Here is a 26,653-nt window from a genome sequence, read left to right as displayed (position 1 = left end):
AAGTGGTTTGGACAGGTTTGAGAACCCCTGTACTAGACCATCTCTTTACAGGAGAGACTCTAGCATCCAGATTTCTGGAATGGAAACCAGGGATATTTCCTAATTCAGTGGTCAAAATATCATTGAAATCTCACTTGTTATTATCTGTGAATTAAAAAAAAATGGGGACTTTTTTGTGATTTTGTTTTAAAATTGTTGTGGTAATGTAATGTAAAGTAATGACGTAAATGTATGGTTAAATCTGATTGGCCATTCACCAACTAGAAACCTTTCGGCACGCCCATTTCTCCGACGTGCAGTAGCTGTCTCTAAAACAAGAAGAAAAGTAGTCACCGCTAGCGCCATCACACAGCTTTGAGTCTTCTGAGGTGAGATATTTCATGATTTTTTTATACAATTATAAAGATACAGCTTGTTAAAGCAAGATTTTACAGGGTCTTTCTGTGTTGTTTTAATCTGGTGCAGGTCTATTGGTGCGTCTTTTCTGGCGTCTGCTGACTGAAATAACATTTAGCCTAGCAGTAGGGTTACCAGCCTTTCCAAATATTACGGAATCGTCCCGTATTTGAGGCATCATTTTGTCCCGTATACGCAGGCGTCCGCCGTATGACCAACCAAACAGTACTAATAACAAACTCTATTGAAATTCAGTTTTGGACACATTATTGTTTGGTTTGCGCAGGTCTGATGAAGGCGTTAAGACCCAGCAGAACCCTGGTCGCTCCCGCATCACAGCGAGAGGTTAATGAGGTTTATTAAGATTTATTCTGAGATTTATTATGTTTATTAATATTAGTGTAGATGTTGTGATTTAATTCACAAACCCTAATCTCTTAAGTTACTACACGACTGGTGCAGATTCTTTTTTAGAATTAATTGTTTTTGGATTTAAATTTAAATTGATAGCAGGGCTCAACACTAAGGATTTTTTTTTTCTGTTGTGGTATAAGTTATGGTACAATTATAGCTTTGTATAATTATAGCACAATTAAATATAGCACACAAAGTTAGTTCAGGTACAGAAATGTGAAAATCACATAACATTTGTATTCTTTACCTTGATTTTTCATAGCCATTTTAAATTAAGGTCTTTGCACAGTCCACAATTCTCATCCGAAATCTTTATGTATGTAAGTCATTGGTGTTTGGTCATTAGTTTTTGGCTCAAGATCTGCATTCAAAGTCACACCAGAGGTGTTCAGCTTGGATTAGGTCTTGGCTTTCTGCAGACCAGTCAAATTCTTCCACAATAACTGAATCAATCATTTCTTTTTGAATCTTGCCTTATACAGAGAGACATTGTCATGTTAGAATAGAAAAGGGTCCTGTCCAAACTGTTGCTTTAAAATTAGAAGCACACAATTCCCTAGAATATCAATAAACAGTGGGGCAAAAAAGTATTTAGTCAGCCACCAATTGTGCAAGTTCTCCCACTTAAAAAGATGAGAGAGGCCTGTAATTTTCATCATAGGTATAGCTCAACTATGAGAGACAAAATGAGGAAAAAAAATCCAGAAAATCACATTGTAGGATTTTTAAAGAATTAATTGGTAAATTCCTCTGTAAAATAAGTATTTGGTCACCTACAAACAAGCAAGATTTCTGGCTCTCACAGACCTGTAACTTCTTCTTTAAGAGGCTCCTCTGTCCTCCACTCGTTACCTGTATTAATGGCATCTGTTTGAACTCGTTATCAGTATAAAAGACACCTGTCCACAACCTCAAACAGTCCAACTCCAAACTCCACCATGGCCAAGACCAAAGAGCTGTCAAAGGACACCAGAAACACAATTGTAGACCTGCACCAGGCTGGGAAGACTTTATCTGCAATAAGTAAGCAGCTTGGTGTGAAGAAATCAACTGTGGGAGCAATTATTAGAAAATGGAAGACATACAAGACCACTGATAATCTCCCTCGATCTGGGGCTCCACGCAAGATCTCACCCCGTGGGGTCAAAATGATCACAAGAACTGTGAGCAAAAATCCCAGAACCACACGGGGGGACCTAGTGAATGACTTGCAGAGAGCTGGAACCAAAGTAACAAAGGCTACCATCAGTAACACACTGCGCCGCCAGGGACTCAAATACTGCAGTGCTAGACGTGTCCCCCTGCTTAAGCCAGTACATGTCCGGGCCCGTCTGAAGTTTGCTAGAGAGCATTTGGATGATCCAGAAGAGGATTGGGAGAATCAGATGAAACCAAAATAGAACTTCTTGGTAAAAACTAAACTTATCGCGTTTGGAGGAGAAAGAATGCTGAGTTGCATCCAAAGAACATCATACCTACTGTGAAGCATGGGGGTGGAAACATCATGCTTTGGGGCTGTTTTTCTGCAAAGGGACCAGGGGCCTGTTCCATAAAACAAGTTTACCAAATAAACCAGGCTTATTTCAGCAATTCTGACTTATTTTCACTTGATTTGGTTTCTGAAAGCAAAATTACCATAGCTCAAGCTCAGTCACTGTGGCAACTTATGCTGGCAAACTAACCTGGTCCGGAGCAGGCTAACTGTCCGGCTAAGCTGAGCTCCTCTAACACTGACCAATAGGAATGCACATAAAATTAGTTGACTTTATTATTAGTCCAAAAATAAAAGTAGCCTATACAGAAAATACACCTTAAATAATCAAATAAATAAAAAATAGGCTACAACCTTGGCAGGTTTGTTCCCTTGTAGAGTTTTTTATGTGCTTTGTTTTTTTGTTTAAAGCTCAGATTTCTGAAGGGTACACTTCTAGGAATATATTTTGGGATTATCTGTATTATGTATACACTGATTGTTTGTACAGAATTTAATGTCTAGAGTTCTTAGGATTTGTACTTGGAATATTCGAGGCATCCATAATCCTGTAAAACGAAGAAAGATACTTACTTTTTTGAAAAAGGGAAATATCGAAATTGCTCTTTTACAAGAGACTCATTTGACTAACGTTGAACATTTTAAAATTACAGCAGGGTGTTTTTGGGCAGATATATTTTTCATCTTTTACATCTAGAAGTAGAGGTGTTGCTATTCTCATTAAACGTAATTTACCATTCAAAGTTTTAAACCGTATTAAAGATAGGGATGGTCGCTATGTTATTATTAAAGGTGTGTGGCAAGGTAAAACTATTCTCATACTAAATATGTATTCTCCATCTTATCCATCTGACTTTGTTACTAAAGTGTTTTTGGACATGATTGCCAGATCAGCAGATTTAACTATTGTTGGGGGAGATTTTAATTGTGTAATGAATCCTCTTGTAGATAGGCACCCACATAGCTCTGCATCTCTAACTGCTCAATCAAGATCTCTTCAGAATATTTGTCAAGATCTTGGTTTTGTAGATGTCTGGAGAGCTCTTCACCCTGCTGATAAAGAATATACATTTTTTTCTACTTCCTATCATTGTCAGTCAAGGTTAGATTTATTTTTTTTATGCCAAAAACAGATTTGCATTTAGTATTATCTTGTAATATAGAAAGTATTTTATTGTCAGATCATGCCTGCGTCACTATGGAGCTGCAATTTAGGAATACTGTAGACTATGCTATACAGTGGAGACTTAATATTGCAACCCTTAGAGACAGTGCATTTTCAGTTTACTTTTCTTCTGAATTTAAATATTTTCTATATGTTAATTCTTTATCCACAGATAATCCATCTTTATTATGGGAAACCTGTAAAGTTTATGCAAGGGGGCTAATTATTTCATATACCTCCTCCAAAAAACATCAAAGAATGGCGAATCAAAGGGCCTTGGAAGCTCAATTATTGGTTAAAGAAAAAATGTATAATAGATCTCCTTCAGCAGCTTTATTGAAAGAATTACAAGCAGTTAGAGCAGCTCTAGATAGTCTTCTCACTGTGGATGCAGAGAAGAAAATAAGATACTCAAAACAAAGATTTTATGAGCACGGAGACAAGCCTGGGAAGTTTCTAGCATATGTTGCCAAACAACGTGCAGCATCTCAGTATATTGCTACAATTGTTGATTCAGATGATAATATTTTCCATGACTATAAGAACATTAATAATTAATTTAGAGATTTTTATATAAATCTATATTCTTCTGAGAAAACAGGTGACCATCTCAAACAAATGGTTGACTCTTTTTTTCTGAGATTAATCCTCCAACAATTTCAGGTACACAAAAAGAATCTCTCAATGGCCCTATTACTAGACAGGAGGTTATTAATGCTTTAAAGAATGGTAAATCACAAGGGCCAGATGGGTTTTGCGGAGAGTTCTTTAAGGAATTTCAAGAGGTGCTAGCAGACCCATTGCTTAATGTGTTTAATTATTCGTTTGTGGTTAAAGAATTACCAAAGACCCTTGGAGAAGCTTATATCTCACTTATATTAAAGAAGGGTAAAAGTCCTGACATATGTTCTTCTTACAGGCCAATTGCATTACTGAATGTTGACCGGAAATTGCTTTCTAAAATTTTAGCAATGCGCCTTGAAAAAATTCTGCCTACGATAATTGGGACTGATCAAACAGGATTTATACAGGGTAGAAATTCATCTGATAATATTAGACGCCTTTTAAATATTATTTACGCCTTTAAAGTGAAATCCATAGAGGGGCTGGTACTGTCTTTGGATGCGGAGAAGGCGTTTGATTGGATTGAATGGTCCTATCTTTTCTTTGTTTTGGATAAATTTGGCCTAGGTGAAAATTTTGTGCAGTGGATCAGAGTGCTCTATACAGACCCACGTTCTGCTGTATTGACGAATGGCTTCAGATCTGATTATTTTGCTATGCATAGAGGCACTAGGCAGGGTTTTAGGCTTTTATTTGCGATGGCTATAGAGCCTCTAGCTGAAGCAATCAGATCAGCACCATCTATTTCAGGTTTACAGATAGGACATATACATCATAAGACTGCACTATATGCTGATGATGTATTGATTTTTTTATCTGAGCCTGATAAGTCAGTTCCCGCTCTAATTGAGTTGATTAACTGGTTCAGTACCTTTTCTGGTTATAAAGTCAATTTAACTAAATCTGAAGCTATGCCTTTAGGTATTCTTGTTTCTAAACCTAACATTGTGCCCTGTTTTCCTTTTAAGTGGTCACCTTTAGTTTTCATCTATTTAGGTATTTCTATCGCTACATCTTTGAAGCAGATGTATGAATCTAATTTTGTTCCTTTATTTGAGAAAATACGGCAGGATTTAGAATGTTGGAATTCCTTGCCAGTATCTTTGCTGGGTCGGATAGCACTTGTAAAGATGATTGTGTCACCCAAATTGTTATATCCTATTTGAATGGTTCCTATACTGTTCTCAAATAGGGCATTGAAGGGCCTGAATAGCTGGCTGACGTCTTTCATATGGAGTAAACGCAAACCTAGATTAAAGTTATCAGTACTTTATCTGCCAAGTTCTATGGGGGGGGGCTAGATTTTCCAAATATTAAGTTGTACCGGTTAAGTTCCCACCTGAGATACATTGCAGAGTGGGTTAGGAATGATTCCTCCTCTAATTGGTTAGATATTGAATCCTCCTTTTCTCAATTTCCTTTAAGAGCTCTTCTTTTTGTTAAGAGCTTTCAAAACATAAAAGAGATATATGATAATCCAATTATAGTTAATACTCTGAAAGCATGGAGATCAGTCTGTAGGCTCGAAGGTAGATCTAAATTGACCTCTTTCTTTACCCCAATATTAAATAATCCTGATTTCACCCCAGGAATTTTGGACGATGGTTTTAAACGTTGGTGTAATTTGGGACTTATCATTCTTGGGGATATGTTTTCAGATAGTAAATTAATGTCATTTGTGGAGTTAACTCAGAAGAACCAGTTGTTCAAATGATTTTTTTCGATTCCTCCAACTGAGACATTATATTACTAAAAACACAACACTTGTTAGTAATTGTGAGATATCTTCTATTGAGAGGTTATTATTTTTATCGTCGGGAAAAATGTCTTTGGGTAGATTTTATGGTGCTATGTGTTCAATTTCTTTTGCTGATACACAGATAATTAAAGCTAAATGGGAGGAAGAGTTAGCTACTGACATTAATGATGAAACATGGAATGACATTTGGTCTTATGCTAAGGAAATATCTGTTTGTATTTCTTTCGTACGTGTACAATTTAAAATCATACATAGACTCCATATTTCTCCTGACCGCAGGCATTTTTTTAACCCCTCTATATATCGCCTATGTGTCTAAAATGTAAAACTGAAGTAGGTACTTTAACACATTGTCTGTGGTCATGTAACAGACTGCAAAGGTATTGGTTCTTGGTGCTGGAGGAAATGGAAAAGATCTTTAATATGCAGTTGGATTTTGATCCAGTCTCATTGGTATTGGGTATACCTAATGAATGCATTGTTTCAGCTAACAAGAAATTGTATAATATTCTCTCCTTTGTTGCCAGAAAAAATATTTTACTTAATTGGATTAGTGATAAATCTCCATCACTTAAAGGTTGGCATAAGATAATTTTTGAGCTGATTCCCCTGGAGCGTCTTACCTGTGTATTACATCAAAAAACAGGTCAGTTTTATAAAGTCTGGACTCCATATCTGGACTATATGGAACCTCATCTTCGCCCTATTATACTACAAAGAATATTGTAATTGTGTAGTTCTCTGGACACTTAACTTTTCTGCTGTTTATTATTATTATAATTTTTTTTTTTCCTTTCCCTAATTTGCTATATATGGGGTAGTCCTGTTTTATGTAAAGCTATTATTTTTTTTTTTTTTTTTCAGTTTTTTGTTTGTTTTGGGTGATGTCTTGTTATCTTTGTAAAACAGTGAAAATTCAATTAAAAAATGTAAAAAAACAAAAACAAAAAATAGGCTACAACCAACTGTATTTAATGTACTGTGCCCAAAATAGGCTAATGACATTTTAACATAGTTGATACTTGCGCATTTAGTTGATCAGCAGTTTCTAGCCATGCAGCCTTTCTTTCTGAATTTATGACAGCTGCACCTTTTATGGTTATGAGAACATTAAAACATTGCAATCTAAAATGGCTCTTTAAAGCATTAAAAACACTAAATCAAAAGTTAAAATCACTGAATTAAAAATTTAAATAAATAATAGAAATCATAAGAGGAACACACATTTAAATCATTTGAGCTAGTATGGCTGTATTAGCCATCTTACATTTGATTTACAGTTACTGCTATCATAAAAATACACTTATAAGTAGGATTAAAGTTCTGTGTGTCACATTTAATGTCCAACAACAAATATTTTAGCAGAATGTATATTGTATTCGGAATTCTTGCGCTATTATTCTATTCTGCACCATCTGTGTAGCGCGCAGCAGCGCTCGTTCACTCACGTAAGCCTCGCCCACTCCTGACAGCAAAATGGATATATTTGCATGACTTTCTAACATTTAGAGATGAAAAATATACCTGTGACATGTCAGTTATACACTGAGGAAAACATGACGTCTCAAATGCATTAAACAACACAAATATTGGCTGTTTGCCATGGTGGATCGATTGATCCATGATCGACATTAAAGACTGCTTAAGAATAAGCGTGCACATCAAATTATCCTGACTCACTTAACCTGGCTCGAATTAGTGAGATTGTGTGAACTTAAATTGTCCTTTATGAAACCGCTTTAGTCCCGAATTGATTTGTTAGGTTATTTCAAGTCAGGTTTTGGACTTTAATCCCTGCTTTGCTTAGCGTCTTTTATGGAACAGGCCCCAAGACGACTGATCCAATAACACAATTTCATCTAAATACTTTGTTATATACCCTTTGTTGGCAATGACAGAGGTCAAACGTTTTCTGTAAGCATCCAAATGCTCTCTAGCAAACTTCAGACGGGCCGGACATGTACTGGCTTAAGCAGGGGGACATGTCTGGCACTGCAGGATTTGAGTCCCTGGCGGCGCAGTGTGTTACTGATGGTAGCCTTTGTTACTTTGGTCCCAGCTCTCTGCAGGTCATTCACTAGGTCCCCCCGTGTGGTTCTGGGATTTTTGCTCACAGTTCTTGTGATCATTTTGACCCCACGGGGTGAGATCTTGCGTGGAGCCCCAGATCGAGGGAGATTATCAGTGGTCTTGTATGTCTTCCATTTTCTAATAATTGCTCCCACAGTTGATTTCTTCACACCAAGCTGCTTACTTATTGCAGATAAAGTCTTCCCAGCCTGGTGCAGGTCTACAATTGTGTTTCTGGTGTCCTGTGACAGCTCTTTGGTCTTGGCCATGGTGGAGTTTGTAGTTGGACTGTTTGAGGTTGTGGACAGGTGTCTTTTATACTGATAACGAGTTCAAACAGATGCCATTAATACAGGTAACGAGTGGAGGACAGAGGAGCCTCTTAAAGAAGAAGTTACAGGTCTGTGAGAGCCAGAAATCTTGCTTGTTTGTAGGTGACCAAATACTTATTTTACAGAGGAATTTACCAATTAATTCTTTAAAAATCCTACAATGTGATTTTCTGGATTTTTTTTCCTCATTTTGTCTCTCATAGTTGAGGTATACCTATGATGAAAATTACAGGCCTCTCTCATCTTTTTAAGTGGGAGAACTTGCACAATTGGTGGCTGACTAAATACTTTTTTGCCCCACTGTGTATGTGTGTATATAAATATATATCTGTTACGGTGCACACAGCAGGAAGGAACGAGGAACACGGAGATGAGGAGTAACTTCAAAATAATAGTCTTTAATGTAGACAAGGCAGGGCTGACACACAGGAACACCGGGAGTAACGAGTAGACCAGACAAACACTAACTGAACAGACAGGACTATAAATACACAGGATAATCATAGATAATTAGACAAACACAGCTGGACAGGAATTAACTGATAATCACACTTCACAAGGACAGGCACATGACCAAATAAGGAAACAAGAGGCGGGAACACATGACACACACGATAGAGGACTGACAATATCACAACACCGTGCCACCGGTGGTAGTTGGTCCATTACCACCGCGGTGGTAAAAATCTGCCACCGTCACAGCCCTAATGCATCATAAATAAAGCCTAATATGGTTGAAAATATGAACAAAAATACAAGCAATTAAATGTGTTATTATAATTAAAATGACATGGTAATAGATTATGACGGAATTTTAACGGCCCTGTCCGTTAAAGTCTAATGCAACATCTATACACACACATGCAATGATATGTTATATATAAGCACTAAAAAAAATAAAAAAGAATAAGCATTTTCTTTGGCAGTGTCACGGTGCACACACACGAGGGAAGCGAGGAGACGAGGATGAACTCCAATAACAGTCTTTAATCCAAAACTCAACAGGGCAGGGCAGGGCAGGGCAGGACAAGACAAGGCTGGGACACACAGGGAGTGTAACGAGTAGACCAGACGAAAACTAACTGAACAGGCAGCAACTAATATACACAGGATAATTAAACACACAGCTGAACGAAATCATATTAACTAATCAAACTAAACAAGGACAGGAAAATAACCATTTTAGGACACTAGGGGGCGGGAAACGCAAGACAGAAGTGTTTTTCTTGGCATTGCAACTTGCATAGAAAGATATAATACTTAGTATAAATGTATATATATTTTTTTAATTAAATAACTTTATATTTTGATAGGTGGATGAAGACAAACAACATGATTTAAGTGTGTGAATTAATAACTGATTTATTTTTTATTTTGGCAGCTTCTCCTCCAAACACACAGGAATTCACCTACAGTTCAGCTCCTCCCACAACAGTTTATGAAAGAAAGTCAAAAACATGACTGATCCAGAAACCTGCAGAATAAAACAGGAAGATACTGAACAACAAATAGGTTGGTGTATATTCTTGATTCTTCAATAAGGTTATAAAACTTTCAGTGGTTTCAGTTAGAGAAAAAAAATAATAAAAGCTGTGAAATAGCATTTGAAGCTGGAGTACAGAAAAAAACGTGAAGTTACGAGTTTCAGTGGTTCATTGTTTTGATGATTACATTGAGTTGAGGCTCATCTATTCAGCATGGATGAATAGGATAGATTGTGGCATACTGGCACCTGTGGTTAAAGGCATTAACAATGCATAAGTCGATTATGCCATCAAAACTTGCCCCTCCAAAAAGAAAAGGCATACATATGAGACATAATATGAGCCGGTATTGTCTGTTGTTTTGAAAACAGTTGTTTTAACATGAATAACATCACAAAAGTTAGGCAATGCAACCCTCTATACACACCTTGGCAATAGAATCACCATTGGCTAGTACATTTTTAGTTTACTCGCCAGACTAACACACATGCATATACAGGTGCATCTCAGAAAATTAGAATATCGTGAAAAAGTTCAAAAAGTGAAACTTTCATATATTCTAGATTCATTACATGTAAAGTAAAACATTTCAAAAGGTTTTTTTTATTTTGATGATTAGATCTTACAGCTCATGAAAGTCAAAAATCCAGTATCTCAAAATATTAGAATATTTACATTTGCAGTGCATCCCACAGGTTTGAAATATACTTGCGGTGGTAGCTGGATTGAAACCCTCCTATTACCCACGGCACAAAAATGGTCTACTAAATGTGACAAACAACAAGTAATGTGAGTTAGCAATATTTTTATTTATTAAAATTAATTTTGATTACACAATATATTTCACAGATCGAACCCTACTTCCCACATGGGAAGAGTAAGACAATGTAAAGAAAGAAAGACACACTCATGTGCAAAGCTGGCACTGTTTATCCTTTATCTTTCTGGGCTTTTTAAAGAAGAGCCACAAAGCCTCTGAATATGGGAATTCCTCTGGTGCTGGTCCATCAATTGAAATTTGTAGACATGCCACCAAGTTATATCCCTTTAGACTGTTTCTCAGGTCAGTTTTGACCTGAAGAAAAAGACGACACTTGGCTTTAAATTAACTATCCAGAAATTGTATGCTAAAAACCTGTAGTGCTGAAAGAAAAATAAAATTCACTCACCCTGTTCATTGCTGAAAAATCCCTCTCACAGTTTACATTGGAGACAGGGATGACCAGCCCTGCTGATGCTAAAATGCAGAGGTTGAGGTATACTTCAGCTGCTGCATTATTTGATCTTGCGTCTTATCCTTCAGGGATAAGTCATCACAGAGCAAAAGAGCATGCAGGGTAATTGACACATTTACAGGTTTTAAACACTAAGACAGATGAGAAATTAATTCAGTTCATATTAATTCAGGTAATTGACCAAACTTGAATGATCTTAATAGTACATTCTGCTTGGAAGAGGTCCACTACTGCAGAACTCTGGCTTCTTGTCCTGGGATGAATGTCTTTGTTAGGGTGTTCAGCACCCTAGCACCAGGAATGTTGGTAATTTCATCTGAGGTCACAGCCTTTGGACCGAGGACACTGAGGGCTCCTAACACTTCAATGTCTTGGAACCTGCACTCAAGATTGCTCACCAGGTTGCAGATGTAAGGTTTGAGGACCTGCAGTTATACATTTTTCAGTTCAAGGAAAAAGAATAGTACAGTTTTTAAGTAAGAAGGGATGTATTTACATCTCTTCCGAATCTGTTCCCGGGGACACGCCTGGTTTCCATCTCTCCTCCTCACAGGAAATCCTGAAGGCCCCAAGTCCTACTGGGTCATCCAGGTCTTGATGAAGACGAGCAAGAAATTATGTAGGGAGTGGGGTTTCGCCTGCCTCCAGAATGCTCCTCAGAACAGCAAGTGTGACTGGAACCTAAATGTGGGAAAAGACAGTGATATTATAGATCACAATGGAACAATCGTTCCAGCATTCATCAAGAAGCATCCCTTGGAATCTACCTGCTCCTTTATGTGAAAAAAAAGTTCACATCTGCTCTCTGAAACACCTTTGACAGCATCGATATGTGGGGCAACAAATCTGCTTGGAGGTAAAGGGTAGCCACAAAGCGGTATGTGGCACAGAAGGTGTATAGGCCTTTTGACACTGGGCACTTCTTTGTGTTTGCTTCCTCTGCAAGGGTAGACAGGATGGCTGGAAGGTTTCTCTGGAGATTTTCAATGGCTAGATGCTGTGACAACCACACTTCACTAGTGTTATATAACAGCTGACAATACAAATTTGACACTATCTACCATATTTAGCCATACCAGTCATCACTGCACCATCTGTCCCGAGTCCATACAGCCAATCTACTGGGAGCTCCCTCTTCTGTAGTACACTCTTGATGGCAGGAAACATCAGTCATTTCATCAACCTCTAGGCTGATTGCTTTAGATGACTTTATCTCTTCAATAATAGGCAACTCTACTACCTGTGCAAGGATCCCCAGCATTTCATCCACTATTCTGTTTGATTGGTAATTGTTTCTTTGAAATACCTAAAAAAGGAGGCCAAAATAATTTCTATGTGGCTAAAGTTATTCAGCTTATTACTTTGTAATTTTTACAAATCTGAAGTTTACAGTCTGCTCGTCACTCCACGGTAGAAAGGGGTGGGGTCAGCAGAGCTCATTAGCATTTAAAGAAACATGGACTATAATGGCTTGCTAAAAACATAGCTGATTTTGACAGGTTTAAAAAGGTGTTTTTTACACTACTATCGAGAAATTTTAACCAAAGTATGTTATAGACTTTTAATTAAGACCCTAAAGAATCATATCAACTTGTGCAAAAAGGGCATCCGATAACCCCTTTAATAAATCGTTCCCTTGTTTTGATCTAACTGAAATGAGGGACCGAATTAGTAAAACGAGGCTAGCGAATAATGAGCTGGGTCAGCCTCATTTAGTAAAACGTGGTCACGGTATGTGTGTGTATATGTATGTGTGTATATAAGTCAACAGCTATGTGAGAAAAAAAAAGAGTTGCTTTACCTGGTTTTGTGACAGGGTTCCTGCGGGTCCTTAAATAGTCTTAAAAAGTCTTAAATTTACTTGTACAATTTAAGACTTTTTCTGACCTTAAATTTGATACAAGAAAGTCTTAATTATGATTTCAAGAGGTCTTAAATTTGGGTACAGACCAGAATTGTGATACAGCTTATGTGAAATGTGACAATTAAACTTCAAAAAGCTATAATTTTATTAAGTAAACATGAGTGCTGCCCATTTCAAAGTCTGGTGCTGTGCTGCTTTGTGTTCTGCCATTACCGGGGAAACTGTTCGAAAGCGCCTCCTGCTGGCAGAGAATGAATGTGCATGTTCAATAGGGTTGTTGTTGTGAGCAGGATGTTCCTGCAATAACGGGACAGCATTTCTAGGACCCTTTTTATTTTTATTATTATTACTATTATTATCATTATTATTTTATTTGTATTTATTTTTTTGTATGTATGTATTAGTGGCTCATACTAATTTATAGCACTTGCTATTCGATTCTGTATATTATTATTATTTTTAAGGAATTATGTAGTCGTGTAATTGTATACACTTAATTATTGTCCTAACCAACTCCTAACCCTAAACATACCTGTTGGTAACCCTCTTGAAATATTTAACCCAATTTATTTAAATATATTCTATATACAGTATATATTCTGGTTTTAAATTCAGTTATCTTGGAAAGAAAACTTGTGTTTGTGCAAGACTCAAGTTCATTAGCCGCAGCGCTTCATGTCTGATGTGTGACCCACTTAAAGTGCAGTACACGGTAAAACACTTGCGGTACGAATTAGTGTGATTATTAGTACTTTAATAAATGTAAAATAATTTGAATACAAATACTAATTCACAGCATCCATCAGCACAATGAACTGTTTTGCACAGCTAAATAGGCTAAATGGAGATTGCTGACACCCCCTCGAACACTCAAGTTCACGCTAGCTCTTACATTAAAAATAAGATGGAAAGATAAAACATAAATTTTCATCCAGTTTCCATGGATCTAGTCTTTGCATATGTTTGTTTGACGTTTGAATCAGGTCTCCTCTGTTGGAATAGAACTGGCTATAGGTGGCGCTGTCCCCCAAAAAATAGGGTCCTATGCAGTACTAGAACTAAAGCCTCCAGTATTGCAGGAACATTAGGTTGTTTTTGTTCAGACCAATGCAAAAATCAACCCATGTTTTTACCCTGCAAACACGCAGAGCTGTAAATGTGAACTGGTGGATCGATAAGAAGACAATTAATTTATAAAAATCTAAACCGTAAAATGTGTTTGTATGTTATTTAATTAATATAATAATTTATTTATAATAATTGTTTAATATAACAATTAATACTTTTGACTTTTCTTAAAAATGGTTTAAACGTTGAAATGTGACGTGTATTATTTTATAAAATGTTTTGTTTTTGTGAAAACTTGTATCTGAACTGTAAATCATGCTTTTTACAGTCATTTTACAGTTTAATAGTTTACCATAGACATTGTCCTACCCTGCTCATATGGTATTAATTTTATTTGTGCAGGTCTTAAAGGTCTTAAAAAGTCTTAAATTTGAGCTTAAAAATCCTGCAGCAACCCTGTGTGAAATATATGTGATATATATCCATCGTGTCTCTGTGGGTCTCTGCAGAGCATGTGAGATTGTCTGTGGGAGTGTCGACAGTTCTTCAGCACACAGAATGAGCAGTACGAAATGTGTAGGGCGAGGGGAGATTTCCACTAGTTAATCGATCTCGGATGGTTTCGTTATCTCGGGCGGATAAAAAAAAAAAAAGTGTAAGAGGATAATAGTGGTAATAAAAACAAAAATGTGTCACCGAATATACTTGGGCGGCCGTTAAAATAGAATAGGTAAAGTCTATGTGTGGGAAGCACTGATTTGAGTTTCATTAAATGACTATCCCCACAGTATAAATTCCGGGTATCTCTTGTTCTTTGAAACCATAATAATGGGGAAGACTACTGACTTGGCAATGGTCCAGAAGACAATCATTGACACCCTCCGCAAAGAAGGTAAGTCACAGAGGGTCATTACTGAAAGGGGTGGCTGTTCATAGAGTGCTGTATCAAAGCATATTAAATGCAAAGTTGACTGGAAGGAAGGAATTGGGTAGGAAAAGGTGCACAAGCATGACTGGATGACTGCAAGCTTGAGAATATTGTCAAGCAAAGCCGATTCAAACACCGGAGATCTTCACAAGGAGTGGACTGAAGCTGGAGTCGGTGCATCAAGAGTCACCACGCTCAGACGTCTTCAGGAAAAGGGCTACCAAGCCACTTCTGAAACAGAAACAACGTCAGAAACATCTTACCTAGAATAAGGAGAAAAAGAACTGGACTGTTGCACAGTGGTCCAAAGTTCTTTTTTCAAATTTTGCATTTCATTTGGAAATCAAGGTCTGGAGTCTGGAGGAAGACTGGAGAGGCACAGAATCCACGCTGCTTGAAGTCCAGTGTGAAGTTTCCAAAGTCAGTGATGATTTGGGGTGATGTGACGTCTGCTGGTGTTGGTCCATTGTGTTTTATCAGGTCTACCAGGAGATTTTGGAGCACTTTATGCTTCCATCTGCTGACAAGATTTATGGAGATGCTGATTTCCTTTTCCAGCAGGACTTTAGCATCTGCCCACACTGCCAAAACCAATACCAAGTGGTTTGCTGACCATGATATTACTGTGCTTGATTGGCCAGCCAACATGCCTGACCTGAACCCCATATAGAATCTATGGGATATTTTCAGGAGAAACAGTCGATCCAACAATACAGACGAGCTGAAGGCTTAATAGTGCCTCAGCAATGCCACAGGCTGATCGCTTCCATGCCACACCTCACTGATGCTGGAGTTTGTGCTAAAGGAGCCCCGACCAAGTATTGAGTGCATAAATGAAAATACTTTTAAACATACCTTTACATAACTTGAACTTTTCTGTTTTGCAAATATTTTATTGATTTTAGGAAATATTCTAATATTTTGAGTAGGGCTGGGTATCGAATCAGATGTCCCGATTCGATTTGCAAGCTCTCGATTCGATTCTCTATTTATTTATTTATTTATTTTTTTTATTTAAATTCAGTGAATATAGTTTTAAGACAAAAGCTATTGCTATTTCTAAAACATGAACAGTAAACGCAGTTTACAAATGGTGAATTAATAAAAAGAAATTAAGACCCACAGGCCTGTATTTTAAACCTATTCTTTTTTTGTATAGGGTCCTTTCTTAAACAATAATAGAGCCCTATTAAATGTTCTTAATTTTTCTGGTAATCAGATGAAGGCATAAAACATTAATTTAATTTATCCTAATCAAATGAAAATTAAACCCTTTTATTTTTTGGCAAACAAAGTGCTGCACAACAGAGGTTTACTGTTAAAATTAAAAAGAACACAAATGGGATTATTCCTTTAAAAATAAATATTTATTAGTAGTAGTAGCATTGAGTCTTAAGACTGCTCTTAACGTTAAACTAAACTTCTATTTTGACAGGTTGCCGTGAGGAACTTGCAGCTGCTGTGTATCATGTGATATGACGGTAGTTTTCCCAAATTAAACTGTAAAATGTTAATGAAATGACTCTCAGAGCAGCAGTGTGTTAATATCATCATATAGTGAGACGGCAGAAGATGAAAGCACCGAGAGCGTCGTCCGCGCTTAAGTGTGCAGTAAACAAAAGAGTGCGTCATGGCGCCATCTGCCATTCATTCATTCATTGCGGAAATCATGGTGCCTTATGCGTGATATCAAATGCTTCCACAGATTTATAGGGTGAATCCCATTTCTCTGTCTTACCCCTTCCCCTTAGTTTTGCGCGTTCACGTGAGAGTAAGGGCTATCCCAATTCTCGTTTTGATCGAGGGGTAGGGCTAAGGAGAAGGGGTAGATACCCCTTAAAACCAAGCATTTTCGCGAGCTTACTTGAAACCGAGGGGTACCCAGAACACACTGCGCAACCGGCAACAATCAAGTATTTTCGGCTTAAATAATTTATTTAAAAATTACGACAGTCTTGTTTTGTGCTCTAGACAGTCCTGTACATATATATTTGCAACCATGTTCTTAATTGAAACGTTTTTAAAAAAATCGCTAGTTTGCGACGCTAACGTTACATTGCTGATTTGCACAACAGACTAGCCTTGAATGGACTCCATGCATGTCTACAGTTTTAACAAGTTTGTAAAACGATCCAAAGTTTGTGATCAACACTTGTCGGCTCTGGTGACGTAGCAGCCAGCTAGCGACGGTGTATGATGACGTAACCGTAACCAAGTGGTGTCTCATTTCATAGGGGTATGTTTTCACCCCTAGCGCTTACCACTCGATTTCGAGGGACAAGGGCTAGGGGTAAGACGTAGGGGAAGAGGTAAGACAGAGAAATGGGATTCACCCATAGTATTACTATAGCATTTCACCTGAGCATTACGAATCACGCGTATGGCTTTGTTCTTGGTTCTCATCAACAGTAACTCCGCCATGATAAGCACTGAATGAATGACAGGCTTTCTGTTGTAACATCGCGCATCGGTAAATAAGGGTGACATCTAGTGGAGAAGACTAATGATAAGAATCACATTAATCAGATCTTGTTTTAAATGTGTGCTGAAATAAATTCGGGAAAAGATCGATTCGCAGCTTTTGAGAATCGATATCGAATCGACGTCATTAAAAAAAACGATTAATCGAAAAATCAATTTTTTTTGCCCAGCCCTAATTTTGAGATACTGGATTTTTGACTTTCATGAGCTCTAATCTTCAAAAAAAAAAAAAGGAAAAAAAAAAAAAAAACTTTTGAAATGTTTTACTTTACATGTAATGAATCTAGAATATATGAAAGTTTCACTGTTTGAAATAAGTTACCAAAAGAAATTTCACGATATTCTAATTTTTTTAGATGCACCTGTATATAGCATATGAGCTTATCTTCATTAAGGTACATTCATGTGTGATATGATCTGAAAGTAGCTTTTAATTGATTGACTTTAAACATCAGTCAGTCAAGCATTTTTATACTAGTACCTAAGTAATTAGAACTAAAACATGGTAATCATGTATGTATGAATGCCTATTTGTCATTTTAACAGAACTTAGGACTGGTGGTGGTGCTTGACATTGTTGGTCATTTCATGGTTTTTCTGTAAAAAAAGCTAAAAATAATACTGAAAATATACTACTACTACTACTACTACTACTACTACTAGGTGGTATTGTCAAAAGTACCGACCGCGATACCATTCGGTACTGTCATTAATTACTCAAACCCGTGAGACCTGTTCATCTTCGGAACACAAATTAAGAGATTTTTGATGGAATCTGAGAGCTCTCAAACCTTCCATAGACAGCAAGGGTCCTTACACGATCAAGGCTCAGAAACATAGCAAGGAGATCAGTAAAATAATCCATGTGACATCAGGGGTTCAACCATAATTTTACGAAGCTACGAGAATACTTTCTGTATGCAAAGAAAACAAAAATAACGACTTTATTCAACAGTTCATCTCCTCTATGTCAGCGTAGCGCCATTTTGGAGAATATCCACTGAACGCAAACTGCGTACGCTCTTCTGTGTCAGCCACACCACACAGATACGTCTTCTACGTATATTTACGCTTTGATTTGAACGAAAACAGTGCATCTGGTATGCGGCTAACACAGAAGAGCATACACAGTTTCCGTCCAGGGGATATTCTCCTGACACGGAGGAGACAAATTTGAATAAAGTCATTTTTTTCTTTTTCTTTTGCGCATAAAAAGTATTCTCGTAGCTTCGAAAATTACGGTTGAACCCCTGATGTCACATGGATTATTTTACTGATCTCCTTGCTATGTTTCTGAGTCTTGATCATGTAAGGACCCTTGCTGTCTATGGAGGGTCTGAGAGCTCTCAGATTCCATTAAAAATATCTTAATTTGTGTTCCGAAAATGAACAAAGGTCTTACGGGTTTGGAACAACATCAAGGTGAGTAATTAATGACAGAATTTTCATTTTTGGGTGAACTATCTCTTGAAATTTTAAAAACGTTCATTTCCCGCTAAGATTTGAGCGCTGTTAAGCAGATTCTTAAACAGCGCTGATTGGTCATTGTGTTCACACACTCAACAGATACGTCTGTGATTGGCTTCAATGATCATCGCTTCATATTCATCACCGAGCACTCACACAGAAACACACAAGAGCGTTTGAAAGCTGCATCTATCAGCTGATCTGTCACCTTCAGTGGATCACTAATATATCTGCACACAGACGGACCAGCTGATAGATGCGGCTTTCAAACACTCTTGTGTGGACGTTTTTAAAAATTTCAGTAATGAATGGTATCGCGGTCGGTACTTTTGACAACACTACTACAAGGTTGTGCCAATAGATGATTCTATCGTGTATCGACAATATTCAGAGATATCACCTGTCGCTGATGCCTTTGGCGATAGCAAGATGGTTATTATTATTATTTATTTTTCCGCATTTTTACAGTGTTGCGCGTTATAAGCAATCACACATGATTCTGGGCAGTTTATGAATGCAGTGGCCAATTAGATGTGTTCAGATGAGTCATCACTGAAACAGAGTTTTGTTGTTGAGTATGTATGCTCGCTGAGTGAATTCTGCTCTCTTGCGAATTCTCTCATCATAAACAACAAAGTGCAGATGTACGTGCAATGTAAGTATAAGAAATTTATTTATCATACGGTGTAGATAGCGTTACTGTAGTGCTGTCAAATGATTAATCGCAATTAACTGCATCCAAAATAAAAGTTTTTGTTTACATAGTGTGTGTAGTGTATATTTGTGTATACATAAAGAGACACAATATTTACATGTATATATTTATATTCATATAAATTATATCATATATAAATATATTTAATACATAAACGTAACATTTTTCTTAAATATATACATGCTTATGTGTGTATTTATTTATATATGTATACACACAGTACACACACACATATATTATTTAAACAAAATCTTTTATTTTGGATGTGATTTAATAGCGATTAATCACTTGACAGCACTACTTTACTGCTTATAAGGAGGGTGAAGTCAGTGATGTTCTTGTAGATGTTATTTGCTTTCGCACCGCATAGTTCTAGCAACTAGCCAGCAGGGTAGTTCCAAGAGAACTGATTTTCCCACCGTGCCACTTTCCTAATTGTATTTGCACCGGCAGTAGGAACTCTGAAGCGTCTGATAGAGGTGTCTTTTAAGCGCAGCTTTTACAAACATCAACAACCAGTGGATGGAGGACGCTGTGATCGGAGATGTGTTTGTAGTGTATTATGGATTTTGTGATAATGAAAATGGAATGTAAATGCAAAAGTGGGGCTATGAGACAAATACTCCTATGACAACTTGAAGTGTTACATAGCGTCAAGGCTGAGAAAAGAACACAACACTGCAGACAACTGGTAAATGCTGTTATCACTGTTTTTCATTTTTGTGGAGTTGCTTTTTAAAAAATGCTGGGTGCCGGTGTTTCATGTGCGTTTGGCCAATCACCGTACACTTACGTCACTGGTAGTTCCTATAGTGCTGGATTAGACCCTACTCTGAAGTAGGAGCTAATTTAGTTCCCCCAAATGGAGTTCCTAGAACTAAAATTGTTCCTAGTTCCTGTGGCGCGAACGTGCCAAAAAGCAGATAATTCCGCCATTAGGAACTATGAAAAGTTTCCTTTTGTGTGAAAGCCCCTTAAATCACGCTAAAATCCCATTTCAACAAAATGTTTCTCCTTAAGTGCAAAGATCATCTCCTTGCTGACTCTGAAGAAAATGAAAAAAGTAAGCCTTTCTGCTCACTGTGGAAAGCCTCAGCAGCAGATTAACAGTGATAACAGCACTGTGGCTAAGACTGCAAAAGCATATTTCAATCTAATAGCTAACAGCATAATTTCGGTGACATTGTTTCAAAACCTGCTCCACAAGTGTTCAAGTGTCCTGCTTTTTCTAAGGGAAAGCAGCTCTGCCCCATGTGCTTTACGATTCTCTTTCTCTCAGGAGTCTAAGATGAGGAAACCGTGGAGTCGCTGAGCTGAATGAACGGGACTGATAGAGCTAATCCTGGCCCATATACCACAAGCCTCACTTTTCCTACTGCAAGGGGATTTGGTTTGGTCTCTTTGAGGGTTCCGAGGAGGACTTTGCTAATAAAACTACTGTTATTGACCGCTTCTATGCAGAGGAATAGTTGGACATCATGGAGGACTCTGTCCCTTCAGCCAAAGGAGTTTTTTTTATTACTTTTATTTTTTTGCCTTTTATGTGATAGGACAGTGGAGATTTGACCGGAAGTGAGTGGGAGAGAGAGAGGGGGGGATGGGATCGGGAAAGGTCTGTGAGCCAGGATTTGAACTCGAGATGCCCGAAGTGCAACCGTGTCATATGTCGGCGTGCTGCCCATGATGCTCTAGGTGGTGACACCTTTAGCTGAATTTAACTTAAAAAGCGCTTAAGGATGCCAATAAGTCGGCCATCCTTGACTGCCCTGTTTTTCCGTCAGGACTATTGATTCGGCTTTGGATGGCTTTGCTGAATGTTTCACAACTAGAAATCATCACAAGTGGTGCACCATTTCTTTCATTAATGGCTAGTTCTTTTCCTATCTCAAGTCAGCCCAAGCTGTCATTTACTCAGCAGCACTACAGGCCAGCATTGGCACCTGCTCAGCCCCAGCTTCATGGCGGCTCAGAAGTCATCTCAAGTGATGTCATTCCAAACCAAGTGAGCCAATTCTTCTGATGCTTCCAGTCACCCCAAAGTATCTCGACTCAGCAGCACTCCATACCATTGTCAGTGCCTGCACCAAACTAGAGGCAGAACCTGAAGTGAAACAAGGCTTCTCTACAGCTAAGTGCTATCCCTTCCTGAAACACCAGAGGCCCCACCCTAAGCTAGAGCTGGACCATCCTCAAAACCCCTCGCTTTGGGGCATGGTTTTTACTTTTGTCTCGGACAACGATGCCAACGTCCTCCGAGCCAAAGTCCAAAACTTGCTAGCAAAGGGTGCTGTGGAGAGAGCCCCCACGGGCCGCAGCAAGCTTTTACAGCCACTACTTCTTTATTCCAAAGAAGGATGGCAGCCTCAGGCCCATGCTCAATTTTAAACATCTGAATTGCACCCTGATAAAGCAACCATGCAGAATGCTACACTTGAAGCAAATCTTCCCAAGGGATTGGTTTTATTGGGGAATCTGAAAGATGCATAAATTCATATTCAAACAGCCCCCATCACAGACCATTCTTGAGATTCACGTTTGAAAGGGTGGCTTACCAATATACAGTCTTACAGTCTGTTCCATCCTGGAGTTTGTCCATGGTACTTAAGGCTCTATGAGGTCCTTTATTTGAGCTGCTCAAAATGACCAACCTTCGGTCTCTCTTGATAAAGACTGCCCTCCTGCTGGCTTTGGTGTCAGTCAAGTGATTGAGCAACTTGCAGGCTTCTTCAGTGGACACGTTGTGCCTTGAGTTTGGACCTAATAACAGTAAATTTGTTATTTTGCTGAGAATAGGCTATGTGGCTAAGGTGCTTTCAGCCCCTTTCAGAGCACAAGTTATAACTCTCTGTGCTCTTCCCCCTTCTTTAGTAACTAATGCAATGCTCATTCCCATTATCTCAGGGAACCAGCGTTATGTTAGTAACCAGTATAGTTTTATTTTACTTGTTGTTTTCAACAATTTAATGTTGGTTTGAGAAACGTTCATACTGGTTGCAAACATCGGGAGATCAGAATAAATATTATATGAATAGTTTCATTTTTATATTTATTTATATCTAGTTCACGATTTTTGAAACCATATTTTTAAAATGTTACAACTCTGACTTGTAAAATGTAGTTAATCAAACATTTAGTAATATTTCTCACCAAAGCCTGTGACTGTCTCAACATTATGAACTTCTCTGTTGTGTTACTTTCAGTTCCTGTTCTCCTGCGCAATTTATTTCTGATCAGCTCCTCTATAGTTTCCTTGGTTAATTATTACTCTTAGGTGTTTCTGTTTCTTTAACCCCATTATTTATACTCCGTGCTTTGTTCAGTTCCTTTGCTGGTTATTTGTTATTCTTATGTTTGTGTTTGTGCTACACCTGCTTTGTTTGCTCTTGGATTTATAATTAAAAGACTTTTGTGGATTTCTTTCCTTCGTTGTGCGCTCTTTACAGCACCAGCATGTTACAGTGCCTGCAATGTTTTAAAAATAATAATTGGATAATAAATGTACCCAAATGAATGCTTCAACATATTTATACTTTCACGTCTTTTTCCTTTCACATTTTTCTTTCAAAATTTAATGAGAACTTTTTTTTTTTTTTTTTTTTATTAATTTTTTTTTATTGAACTTTTTTACTTTAATTTTAGACCTGATCGAAGAGAACAAGGAGATTGAAGAACTGATTGAAGAGGGGGAGAACCATCGTGTGAAAACTGAAGAAACATCCTGGAGTTCCTCATTTAAAAAGGGAGACAAAATATGGCCTCAGTGTGCAACGAGTCTCTCATGCAAGCAAAATCTTGATATTCACATAAAATATCATCTTGAAGGGAAGCTGTACACATGTGATCAGTGTGAAAAGACTTTCACAATAAAAGGAAACCTTACGAAACACATGAATATTCACAGTGGGGAGAAGCCTTACACATGCAGTCAGTGTGGAAAGAGCTTCAGACTAAAAGTAACCCTTAAAAAGCACATGAATATTCACGCTGGGGAGAAGCCGTACACATGCAGTCAATGTGGAAGGAGCTTCAGACTAAAAGCAACTCTTAAACAACACATGAATATCCACACTGGAGAGAAGCCGTACACATGTGATCAATGTGGGAAGAGCTTCAGACTAAAAGCTACCCTTAATGAACACACGAGGATCCACACTGGAGAGAAGCCGTACACATGTGGTCAGTGTGGGAAGAGTTTCACACAAAAAGGATACCTTGATGCACACCTAAAAACCCACACTGGAGAGAAGCCATACACATGTGATCAGTGTGGGAAGAGTTTCACACAAAAAGGTGCCCTTAATGTACACATGAGGATCCACACTGGAGAGAAACCGCACACATGTAATCAGTGTGGGAAGAGTTTTAGACTTAAGCAACCCCTTAACGATCACATTAGAATCCACACTGGAGAGAAGCCATATGCATGTAATCAGTGTGGAAAATGTTTCAGAAAATATAGTGGCTTTAAAAAACATCTGCTTACTCATTCTAGAGAAAGACTAGCTAATCGTGACCTAAGCAGTAAAACATTTTTTAGGGCAGATTTCCGGAAGAACCACCTGAAAGTTCATACAAAGCAGAGGCCTTATGTATGCTATTTATGTGGAAAGAGTTTTGGTCAGATGGTTGCACTAAAGATACACCAGAAAAGACACAGCGGTGTGAAGGATCATGCTTGCTCTGAGTGTGGGAAGACTTTCGTTACATATGGTGCAATGAAAGTGCACAAGACAGTTCACACTACAGAAACACCTTACAAGTGTTCACGCTGTGACAAGAGATTCAAACGGTCAACATATCTGCAAATACATGAGAGGATCCACACTGGAGAGAAGCCGTATACATGTGATCAATGTGGGAAGAGCTTCAGACTAAAAGAAATGCTTAATCAACACATGAATATCCACAATGGAGAGAAGCCGCACAAATGCAATCAGTGCGGGAAGAATTTCACACAAAAAGGAAACCTTAACAAACACATGAAAATCCACACTGGAGAGAAGCTACATACATGTGATCAGTGCGGGAAGGGTTTCTTAGAAAAAGGAAACCTTAAAGAACACATGAATATCCACACTGGAGAGAAGCCACACACATGTGATCAGTGTGGCAGGAGTTTCACACATAAAGGAAACCTTGCCAAACACATGAAAAGACACACTGGGGAGAAGCCACACACATGTGATCAGTGTGGGAAGAGTTTCGCAGAAAAGGCAACCCTTAATGAACACATGAGGATCCACACTGGAGAGAAGCCGTACACATGTGATCAGTGTGGGAGGAGTTTCACACAAAGAGGAACCCTTTATGAACACATGAAAACCCACAGTGAAGAAAAGCCATATACCTGTGCTCAGTGTGGGAAGAGTTTCAAACGAAAAGAAGGCCTTAATGATCACATGAAAATCCACACTGGAGAGAAGCCGTACATATGTGATCAGTGTGGGAGGAGTTTCACACAAAGAGGAACCCTTTATCAACACAAGAAAACTCACACTGGAGTGAAGCCATACACATGTGAACAATGTGGGAAGTTTTGCAGAAATTCAAGTTTTTTAAAAGTACATTTGCGTACTCATTCTAGAGAAAGACAATATAACTCTGACCAGTGCAGTGAAAATAATTTCAGGGCAGATTTCGTGAAGGGCCACCTACAATTTCATAGAAAAGAGAGGCCTTACGTATGTGATTTATGTGGAAAGAGTTTTAGTCAGAGGGTTGCATTAAAAATACACCAGAAGAGACACAGCGGTGTGAAGGATCATGTTTGCTCTGAGTGTGGCAAGGCTTTTTTTACAGATAGTGACCTGAAACTGCACAAGACAGTTCACACTACAGAAACACCTTACAAGTGCTCACACTGTGACAAGAGATTCAAACGGTCAGAATATCTGAGAATACACGAGAGGATCCACACTGGAGAGAAGCCTCATGCATGTGATCAATGTGGGAAGAGCTTCAGACTAAAAGGAACCCTTAACGATCACATAAAAATCCACACAGGAGAAAAGCCACACACATGCAATCAGTGTGGGAAGAGTTTTGCACAAAAAGGAAACCTTAACAAACACATGAAAATCCACACTGGACAAAAGCCACACACATGTGATCAGTGTGGGAAGACTTTCAGAAAATCAAGTGTTTTTAAAGTTCATCTGCGTACTCATTCTAGAAAAAGACAATATGACTGTGACCAGTGTGGTAAACATTTTTTAAGCACAGGTGCACTGAAGAAGCACTTGAAAGTTCATACAAAGGAAAATCAACATGTGTGTTCTTTGTGTGGAAAGACTTTTAGTGAGCTTGCTGCTTTAAACTATCACCAGAAAAGACACCGCAGTGTGAAGGATCATGCTTGTTCTGAGTGTGGGAAGACTTTTTTTACATATGGTGCGATGAAAGTGCACAAGACAGTTCACACTACAGAAACACCTTACAAGTGTTCACACTGTGACAAGAGATTCAAACGGTCAACACATCTACAAATACATGAGAGGATCCACACTGGAGAGAAGCCACATCACTGTCATTCATGTGGGAAGAGATTCACTCAATTATCTTCTCTAATCTCTCATAAATTACATGTCTGCGTGTCTGAAATTATAGTAAGTAGTTCAAGTGCTGATCCTGTACTTACAGGTATGATAGATGGTAGGTAGGGCTGCATTAGGTAATTGTTTTGATAAATGATTAATTGGATATTATTAAAATGATTAATCAACAAAATTTTGATTATTTCACAGATTAATCAGTAGCTTTTATTGATTTTTCATCTTTTGGAGTTTGTTAAAATGTTGACTTATACCCATTCTGACTGATAAATAAAATAAGGGAATCACTTAAGTTTTTGAGAATGTCTTTTTAATAAACTGAATTACTGTCCTCTTCAGGCATTTTGACCATTCTCAGAAGTCATCAATACACCAACTTTGCTTAGAACTGAAACACAAAAACAAAAGGGCATTTCACAACACATACGAGGCTAAAATATTCATCATTCATTAATTTAGATCCCTTTGTGTGTGGTTTGGCCCGCAATCTTGAGAACACTGAGGCTTGCGGGCTTGAGAGCATAGGCTGGCAGCTCACGGAGAGGATCCTCCACACTGGATACTCAACCCTCTACGGACACCTTGGCAATTGAATCGCCATTGGCTAG

The 26,653-nt window shown here is 38.1% G+C and overlaps 1 protein-coding gene across 3 annotated transcripts; it reads left to right on the top strand.

Annotated features, from left to right (window-relative positions):
- The first annotated feature begins 274 nt into the window (after positions 1 to 274).
- Positions 275 to 26,635, top strand: LOC131530906 (zinc finger protein 721-like). Of its 3 annotated transcripts, XM_058761417.1 has the most exons (4): positions 345 to 368; positions 683 to 741; positions 9,634 to 9,764; positions 23,134 to 26,635. In XM_058761417.1, the coding sequence occupies exons 3-4, from the start codon at positions 9,710 to 9,712 to the stop codon at positions 26,151 to 26,153; spliced, it is 3,075 nt and encodes a 1,024-aa protein (XP_058617400.1). In that variant the 5' UTR covers positions 345 to 368; positions 683 to 741; positions 9,634 to 9,709; the 3' UTR covers positions 26,154 to 26,635. The 3 variants fall into 3 exon arrangements, with proteins under 3 accessions (XP_058617401.1, XP_058617400.1, XP_058617402.1); XM_058761418.1 differs by lacking the exon at positions 683 to 741 and having other exon boundaries at positions 275 to 368; XM_058761419.1 differs by lacking the exons at positions 345 to 368; positions 683 to 741 and adding an exon at positions 7,936 to 8,320.
- The last annotated feature ends 18 nt before the right edge of the window (positions 26,636 to 26,653 follow it).

Source organism: Onychostoma macrolepis, chromosome 22 (assembly GCF_012432095.1).
Source record: "Onychostoma macrolepis isolate SWU-2019 chromosome 22, ASM1243209v1, whole genome shotgun sequence".
In the NCBI taxonomy this organism is placed as follows: Eukaryota; Metazoa; Chordata; class Actinopteri; order Cypriniformes; family Cyprinidae; genus Onychostoma; species Onychostoma macrolepis.
Note: the sequence above shows the minus strand (reverse complement) of the source record. Positions and strands in the feature narration are given on the sequence as shown.